We start from the raw sequence: 9,018 nt of genomic DNA on the forward strand, positions 1-9,018 counted from the left end.
AAAGAAAATGAAAGATAAACCATGATAAAGTGACCTATCGCCTCCTAAGAGATGCGAGTATGGATTTGCTCTCAGATCTGGATAAGCAATCCCAGTGACTTGACTACACCTAGACAAAGGATTTGAAATGATAATGATATGCAAGCTAGATGAGATTGATTATGCTAGATTGATCCAAGAGTCTAATTAATCTAATGATATTCATGATTTAGCTATGATGATGATGCAATTAAGATAAAAAAGAGATTGATTAAGCTACATGATTCAACAATTATGCTAGAAAATGATCAAATTAAACTAGATCTAAGATGCAATTGCCTATAATAACAATGCTCAAATGATATTCTAGAATGGATATGCCTATAGTAACAATGCCTAAATTGATATGAGATGGGATCCTTTGTGCTCCAAAATGGGGGATATATATAGGATTTCCAAGGCTAGGGGTGAGGTGGTAGGAATCAATAGTCAAGATTGAGTCTGAAGATATCAAGGGTGAAATTGGAGGAGGTTTGAGAAGAGGTTGGAAGAAGGGAAACCTGTCATCTTTGTGGTGACAAGTGTCAAGAAGCCTTACTCATGAGAGGGCAAGTGTCCAAGAGAGGAAACATGTGGCAAAAGTGCCATGTGTATCAAGGGGAGAATATCCACACCATAGGAGGTTAGGATAAGGAGGTTAGGATGTGCAAGATAGGATAGGGTTAGTTAAACCCAAGGTTAGGTGAAATGGGTAAGGTTAGAGGGATGGTTAGGCTAGGTGGTTAGAAGTTAGGAGGCATGTGGGTAATTTGAATTTAAAAGTTTAAATAATAGGAAAAGGCTAATTAACTTTCAACAACTCATAAATTGATTTGTTTTAATTAATTAGGGGATTAGAAAGAAATGAATTAAATGGGGGAAGGATTAATTAATTTGGATTAATTAATCAATGGGGACTATTGAAATGAACCTTTTAAATAAATCCTTAGATTTATTAATAAGTAGATGAAAGGGATTTAATCAAATTGCTAATGAATTCAATTAAATTGGGAAGGGGGATTAATTAAATAATTTCTTATTCAATTAATTATCTTCAGACCATGTTTAGGTGTATACAATTATACCTCCTTGCGATGTTTTGCTTGCCTTCACATGGAATTAGGGTTTCATGAAATAGGATGTAGATCTCCACTTCAATGCTTGAATATTGACTTTATTGCCACTCCAAGGCTTGAAGGAAGACTAAAAATGCTCAATTGCTCTTGAATGATTGATTGCTTGATCTCATGTGTGTGCTCAATACTTCTTAATTCTTGTGGATTAGTGTGATGATCAAATGAGAGGGGAAATCCTATTTATATACTTGCCCATTGAGAAAACTGATTAATTTTTGACATGAGTTGACAGGGAGAGGGAATTCCCACTCAAATTTGAAATGTGAAAAAGGGTTATAAGGGCCCCAAAAATGAGGGGTACCATGGCGTGGCCCCATGGTCCTATTAAGGACCAGGGAACCATGCCTTGGTCCTACCCTATTTGGGGGCAAGGGTCAAGTGCCAAATGAATGCCAAGTGATGCAATATGGAAGGGGCACAAGCATAATTAGGTCCCAAGCAGGCCAAGGGGCGCAAACGCTAAGGTAAGGACCCAATGCAGTCAAAATTGCAAAGGGGTACAATTTTAGGATGCTATAGTTCTAATGATGATTTTGAGGATGTGTCTAAGGTTCCCTATGCTAGTTCCTTTGAGATTTTAATGTATGCAATATCTTGCATTAGACCATATATGGCCCAAGCTATTGTAGTTCTAAGCATGCTTATGTCTAATTCAGGTAAATGACATTGGACTTTTTTTAAGAGGGTGTTTAGATATTTGTGAGGTACTTCTTATTATTGTTTGATTTATTATGGTATTGATGTTGTGGTTAAGTCATTGGACATTGAGGGATTCATTGATGTAGGCTGGGAAGGTGACTTGAATAGTTGAAGGTCCACTACTAGCTATGCATTTACTTTGTTTAGACGAGCAGTGAGTTGAATGAGTAAGAGGAAAACCATAGTTTCTGTTTACACCATTTAAGTAGATTATATGACTGGTACACATGCCTCTAAGGTGCTGGTATGGTTACAAATACTTGGTATTAGCATTGGTTTTGATTACAAGACTGCAAGGATTGGATGTGTCAGTTAGAGTGCTATTTGTTTAGCCAAGAATCTCATGTATCATTCTTATATTAAGAATGTTGACGTTCAGAAAAAAAAAATGGAGCGTAGGAGGAAGCTACAGTTTACAGGCGGAGGCGATTTTCAGTCGCGAGGGTGGGAGAATGGAACAAGAAGAATGGAAAATAAGTGGCCCTGGTGTCCACCGCGATCAAACCAATGGCAGTGGCAGGATACGGGACGGAGGAGGAGGGAGGGAGCTAGTTATGGTGAAACTAAATTCCCTTTTGAGCATGACAAAACCAAATGGGGGCACTCGCGATTTCTGAACTTACCAAAATGGAGCAAGCAACAGATGGAGGAGAGATTGAGGAGGAAGGTTCTGGCACCTTCTCTTATGACTGGTGAGAAACCGGAAACGTCTGGAAAGAGGATAGTCAGCATTTGCATTGACTCAGAGGCTTGGAAGGAATCGATAGAAGTCTTGCGAGCCATAGATTTCTTCTTGAAATGGGGAGGGAATTGGATGGATTTTCCAAAAATTAGGACTTGGGTCAATGAAGAATGGGGGAGTCACTTTGAGATTAAAACCCTAACAAATGGGTTTTTCCTTATCATCACTGGGACAGCTGAGGAGAAGATTGTGGTGATGAATTCTAGGCCATTTTTGATGATGGGAGTAGGGTTTTATATTAAGGACTGGATCCCTAACTTTGATCCTCGAAAAGCCACCGTAGAGGAAATTCTTGTTTGGATCAGGCTCTACAATCTCTCGCATGAATATTGGAAGGAGGAAGTTGTTAAGAGCATTGGTGATAAGCTAGGGAGATTCATTAAGTTGGATGAAGCGATTGACAAGTTGAACTCATGCATGTATGCCAAAATCTGTGTCATGTGGAAACCACACCCACGACTTCCAAAGATCGTTGAGCTTAGATCGCCAGAGGGTCTTTGGAGACAAGAGATTGAAGTTGAAGAAATAATGGTTAAGTGTAAACTCTGCAAAGATTGGGGACACGAGGACTGTGATTGTCGGGGAGGCCAGAAGGGGAAGGGAAGGGCAGACCACGCTTTGGAGGAGCAGTTGATAGCAGGGTTGGAGGTGACTAAACAACCATCCGACCACACAGATCCCATACAATGTTCAAATCAGGCCTTTTCATTGGTTGGGAAACTTCATCATAGCTCTGAAGTTTTAGAGGGGTTGGCAGTACCATTGGATTCTTCCCCTGCTCAGGAAACATTGCTAAAGGTCTCTGGTCCCTCTGGAAGTGAGGTTGATGCGGTCGCAAATGGCAAACTGGGAGAGATTTTTGAGGACCGCCATCAAAATCTAGCAGGATGTGCTCATGGGGTGCAGGTGTGCCAAGCTAGTAGTGAAGAGTGTGGGGACGCTTGCTTCCAAATAGAAGGAATGACAACAAAAGCTGATCTTGTGTTTTTGAGTCATGACTTTGCAGTAGGTAGGGGGATTCCATCTCAGCACAGGTTTTTCTCTACTTCTGAGACTGGGCTGGAGAACCTGTAGAAGGGTTTGAGTGACAAGCCTTTGGTGAACCAGATTTCAGATGCTTTAGCTAGGAGTGCAGAGGATAAAGGTACTTGCTTTAAAGACATTCACATGTCCCCGGGTAAGGTAGATAATGGCCTTCCAGCAGAGCTGGAGTTAGATGAGGAGGATGGGTTAAGTGATGATTCCTTGGGGTTGTCTGGTGAGTTAGGTAAGAAAGAGATTAGAACCATCGAACAAACCAAAACAAATCCCTCTAAATCCAAAGGGAATTTGAGAGGAAGGAAAAATAGGCAGAAGCTGCTTGAGGAAGCAGGCAACGTGAAGGGTCAGACAAGGTTGCTTCGATCCGGGAGAGACTTGTTCTCTCCTGGGCAGCAATGAAGTTCCTAACTTGGAACGTCAGGGGCTACAATGCTCCTGATAAGAGACGCCTAATCAAAAGAGGATTTGATCAGGTTTGCCAGAAATAATTTGTATCCAGGAAACAAAATTGGGAAGAGAAGATGCAGCTAGAGTTTTTGGTGTTAGGCAGAGGTGGTCTGGTTTCTTTGTGGACTCGGAAGGGGCCTCAGGAGGACTAGGCATTTTGTGGAATCCATTGGTAGTTCAGGTAGAGGTTGTTTCTTGCTCTAAATATTGGCAGATGGTTAAGGTGTTTTCGAAGATCATGAATTTTTCTTGTTTCCTCATCAACGTCTATGGACCCACATTGGTTGTGGAGAAGTGTCAATTATGGGAGGATATCTCCAAGCTTTTAGAGGAGGTGAGGTCGGCCTTAGCTATTGTTGCTGGGGATTTCAACGCCATTCTTTCTTTCTTGGAAAAGCGTGGAGGGGTGAGTAGGATGGGCAAGACGCAATCAGACTTTCAGACATTTGTGGATTCAAATGCCCTATTTGAAGTGGTTGATAAAGGAGGGAACTTTACTTCGACAAATAGACGATGGGGCTTTTCCAACATAGCTGACAAACTAGATAGGTTCTTCCTTGTAGGGGATTGGAATTTGGCCCCCTTGGTCTTTGAGGCAGAAGTTTTAGCAATTTCAGGTTCGGACCATTTCCCAGTCTCTTTGGTTGTGCAAAAAGATGGAATTCCGCTTCGGTGTCCTTTCAAGGTGGAAAAAATGTGCTTAAGGGAGCCGAGATTTAGAGATCAAGTGGTGGGTTGGTGGAAGGAGGCTCCGGTGGTGGAAGGCTTCTTGGCCTTTAAGTTCTTCAAGAAGCTTAGTTATGTGAAACATAAACTGAAATCTTGGAATAGGGATGTGTTCGGTAATATATTCAATGAAAAGAAAAGGATTGAAGGGGATCTGGGGGCTTTGAATGCGAAAGTTTTGGCCGAAGGGATGGATGAAGTGGATTTCCTCACGAAGAAAGATCTGCTTAGTAGGTATGGGGAAGTTTTGCAGAGGGAGGAGATTTACTAGAAGCAAAAATCGTGAGAGAATTGACTTAAAGCAGGTGACAGAAATACAAATTTTTTTCATAGTTTGGTGAAGGCAAGGAGATGCCTCAATAGGATCCTCTCCCTGAGACTTATGGATGACACTTCTACGAAGAATCTAGAATGCATTAATCAGTAGGCGGTGGATTTTTGTGGTAATCTTTGGAGGAAGGACGGGGCTGGTCAGGCGTGCTTGCAGACTGAGTTTTAAGAGTTAATTCCTCCCATAGTAACTAAGGATGACAACAAGATGCTTAAGGAACCAGTCTCGTTGAAGGAAGTGAAAGTTGCTATTTTTGGTCTAGGTGGGGAGAAAGCACCAGGCCCAGACGAGTTTCAGGCTTTCTTTTAGCAGTTCTTTTGGGATGTGATTGGTGGAGAGCTGTTAGAAGTGGTCGAAGAGTCAAGGTCAAGGGGATTTATTTTGAAGGAATTCAACTGCACTCTGGTGGCGCTTATTCCCAAGAAAGCCAAGCCGGTTGGGTTTGAGGAATTTCGTCTGATTTCGTTGTGTAACACTATTTATAAAATCATAATAAAAGTTGTTGCTAACAGGCTCAAATTGATCCTAGATAAATTGATTTCTTGTGAACAGAGCGGTTTTACCCCAGGGAGGAACATTGTGGATGGGGTTATTGTGGCCCATGAGGCGATTCACACAGCCATGAAGAGTAGGCAGAGAAGAATGATCCTTAAGTTAGATATTCAGAAAGCCTACGATAGAGTTGATAGGTCCTTCTTGGTGGCTGTGTTAGTAAGGTTTGGGTTTTGTAAGGCTTGGATTAAGTGGATCTCCAGTATGATTATGCAATTCTCAGCCTTGGTTTTAGTCAATGGTAGCTCTCAAGGCTTCTTTCCCACCTCACAGGGCATTCGACAAGGGGATCCAATATCCCCCTTTCTCTTTATTTTAATGGCAGAAGTTCTTGGCCGATCGATTGCTTAGAAGCATTCTCAAGGGATGTGGAAAGGCATTGAGATTACACGAGGGGTGGATTCCACAACTCATTCACAGTTTGATGATGATACTTGTCTTTTTGGGGTGGCCTCAATGCATGAAGCAATGGTTATAAAGAAAGTATTGGATAGTTATAGTTGGGCTACTGGACAGGAAATTAATTGGGATAAATCAGAAATCTTCTTCTTCCACACTGAAGTTGGGTCACAAAGAGCAATCACCAGATTGTTTGGGATTAAGATTGGTCAGCTTCCAGGGAAATTCCTTGGTATGCCATTTTTTGTTGGAGCTGGCAAGGCAGAAATTTGGAAAGGATTACTTGATGGGTGTAAAGCAAAGATGGAGGGTTGGAAGACCAAGTGGATCTCTTTGGCTGGTCGTCTTCTGATGCTGAAGACTGTTGTATCGGCTATGCCTATTTTCCCTATGGCATGTTTTAAACTCCCTGGTTTGGTCATTAAGAGTATGCAACAAAAGATGAGGAAATTTTTATGGAATGGAAATCAGGAGCAGGACAAAATCCTGCTCATGGCTTGGGACAAAGTGTGCAAACCCAAAGGAGGAGGAGGTGCATGGCTTCGCGATTGGAGACTTATTAACGAGGCTATGGGGGCCAAGTTAGTGTGGTAGATGTACAGTAAGCCGGAGCAAAGGTGGGTTCGTATTTTACAAGCTAAGTATTTGGATAGTGAGGAAATGGAAAGGATCCTAACGACAGAAGACCCCCCGAGAGGATCCACTCTGTGGAATTTTCTGGTGAGTTGCAAGAGCCTGACTACGAATCATATTTCTTGGCAGATTGGAGATGGGAAAAAGGCATGCTTCTGGCAGGACTCTTGGGATGGGCGACCATCGTTGGATTCCCAGTCCCCCCAGCAGATAAAGATTAAGACGACTCAGCTCTAGGGTTCAAAGGTGAGCGATTTCCTATTGCCAGATATGCAAGTTTTGGGTCAGCGTTGGAACTGGAAGGATCCCAGTGAGTTAAATTTGGGGGAGATGGATGAACGACTGCTGAGGAATATCCTGAACAGTAGAGAGGTCTTGGGCTCTAGAGATGAGGATGAGATAGTTTGGAGTGGTGCCAAAAGTGGCAATTACTCTGTTAAGTTGGGGTTTACTCTTTTGGAGGCTGAGGGCAGGGTGAAGGAATGGGAAGCCAAACTATGCTGGAACAACATTTGTTTACCGAAGGCAGGAAGGAGCCTTCTCTTGGCTAGCTGGCAATAGGCGGATTTTGTCAAGAGACTGTCTCAAAAAAATAGGGTTTGCAGGCCCATTCCGCTGTGTGCTCTGTGAAAAAGAGGAGGAAGATGTGGACCACCTTTTGTTTAACTGCAAATTTGCTCAGGAAGCATGGTGTTTTGGGTTGCAAAGACTGAATTGGAAGGGTCCAATGGTAGGGAACTTGAACGATTGGTTGGAGTCTTGGTCTGTTTTGGGTAAGTCGTCAATATTTGTTGTCATATGGAAGATTTTACCTTCTACTGTTTTATGGGAACTTTGGAAAGAAAGGAACCGTAGAGTGTTTGACGGAAAAGTAGAAAATAGGGATCGCTTTCTGATTAGATTGAAGAAGGCGATCTGAGAACTAGTCACTAATGCTGCTTCTCAGGTGAACTTAGCAAAGACTCCTTTCACCCCGTTTGATGCTGGAGTTTTGGTGAACTGGCCTTTGATCAAATTTAGGCCTGCTAATGAGCTTTTGAGGGCAAATCCTCAAAGGATGGGTGAAGTAAGACAGGTGTGGGCCCCGCCAGAAAAGGGTTGGATCAAGGTCAATTTTGATGGTGCCTCAAGGGGAAATCTAGGGGTCTCTAGTGCTGGAGTAGTTGTCCAGGATGATTGTGGCAACATTCTAGCCCTAGGTGCTAAAAGATTGATGGATGGATCGAACAATGATGCAGAGTGCCAAGCAGCTTTAGAAGCTATTCTTATGGCTATAAAATTGGGAGTGAAAAAACTACATTTGGAAGGCGACTCTCAGATTGTGGTGAACAAGATAGCTAGAGGTCGTATGGAGGCGTGACATTTAGACAAACATGTTCAAAGAATGAAACTTCTTTTGGGTGGCTTTGAAGACTGTAAGGTGACTCATGTTCTCAGAGAAGCTAATGTGGAGGCTAATAAGCTTTCAAATGTGGGGGCGAATGATTCTTTGGAAAACAATTTCAAAATATTTGAGGACTTTCGAACAGTTAGTTCTTAGGATTTTGGTTGAATTGCTTTTATTAAGGGAAGTGAACCCGAGTCATTCTTGACGTGGTTGATTGACACTGGACCTGTGGAAAATTATGGCCCTCGTAGATTGTGATATATGATTTAGTTGCAAGTGGCCTTGGCGGCTTTGGAGTGATGATGGAGGCCATCGGTGAGTTGTCTTGTTGATGAGGCGTTGTTTGAGGCGATACGTGTGGTGCATTCATGCCATGTGATGGTGGTGCTTTTTTTTTGAAAGGCCTTGGTCTTTGTTTCCCTGGCATTTCATGGTCGTTGGTTTCTGGCTTTGGCTGTGTGTGAAGGTTTTAGTGAAGAGGCGAGACAGAATGGAGGCAAATTTTTCCTTGACAACGGATGGTCAAATGCCAGCATTTCGTGGGTTGATCTCGAGTAACAGGCTGATGAATGTCTTCAGGGTGGATGGGGAGGAGTTTTGGATGGCAGTGTGGTTGATGGTCGGGGAGGAATTTCTGGAGTCTGACTACTGGCCTCAAACCAACCTCGACATCTCGTCGTTGTTTGTCGCCCTGGCTTTGTTGGTGGGAAAGTCGACGGAGGAGGTGTTGCGGGTGGCAGATTTGGTGCTGCGTCCAAAGTGGGCGGGAGGTTTGAATGATGTGGTGGCTCAGGCTGTTGTTGGGAAAGGGCTGAAGATGATGGATGATCCATGGTAGAGGATTGGAGTAGAAGCGGGGGAGCTGCAACCTTTTGTTATATGGTCGGCTTCTCGACCTGTTGAAATC

General features: G+C 42.9%; 1 protein-coding gene across 1 annotated transcript; it reads left to right on the forward strand.

Moving 5' to 3' along the window:
- Positions 1-6,058: 6,058 nt before the first annotated feature.
- LOC131858952 (uncharacterized) lies at positions 6,059-6,938 on the forward strand. Its single transcript, XM_059212449.1, has 2 exons — positions 6,059-6,672; positions 6,854-6,938. Exons 1-2 carry the CDS (start codon positions 6,059-6,061, stop codon positions 6,936-6,938), a joined length of 699 nt encoding a protein of 232 aa, XP_059068432.1.
- The last annotated feature ends 2,080 nt before the right edge of the window (positions 6,939-9,018 follow it).

Source organism: Cryptomeria japonica, chromosome 10, assembly GCF_030272615.1.
Source record: "Cryptomeria japonica chromosome 10, Sugi_1.0, whole genome shotgun sequence".
NCBI classification, from domain to species: Eukaryota; Viridiplantae; Streptophyta; class Pinopsida; order Cupressales; family Cupressaceae; genus Cryptomeria; species Cryptomeria japonica.

Bases quoted from the DNA above. Each gene is read 5' to 3' on its own strand.
- LOC131858952 (XM_059212449.1), top strand. From the start codon at position 6,059: ATGTGGAAAGGCATTGAGATTACACGAGGGGTGGATTCCACAACTCAT. The intron at 6,673-6,853 runs GTTAGTGTGGTA...ATTTCTTGGCAG, and splicing joins AACGAGGCTATGGGGGCCAA to ATTGGAGATGGGAAAAAGGC.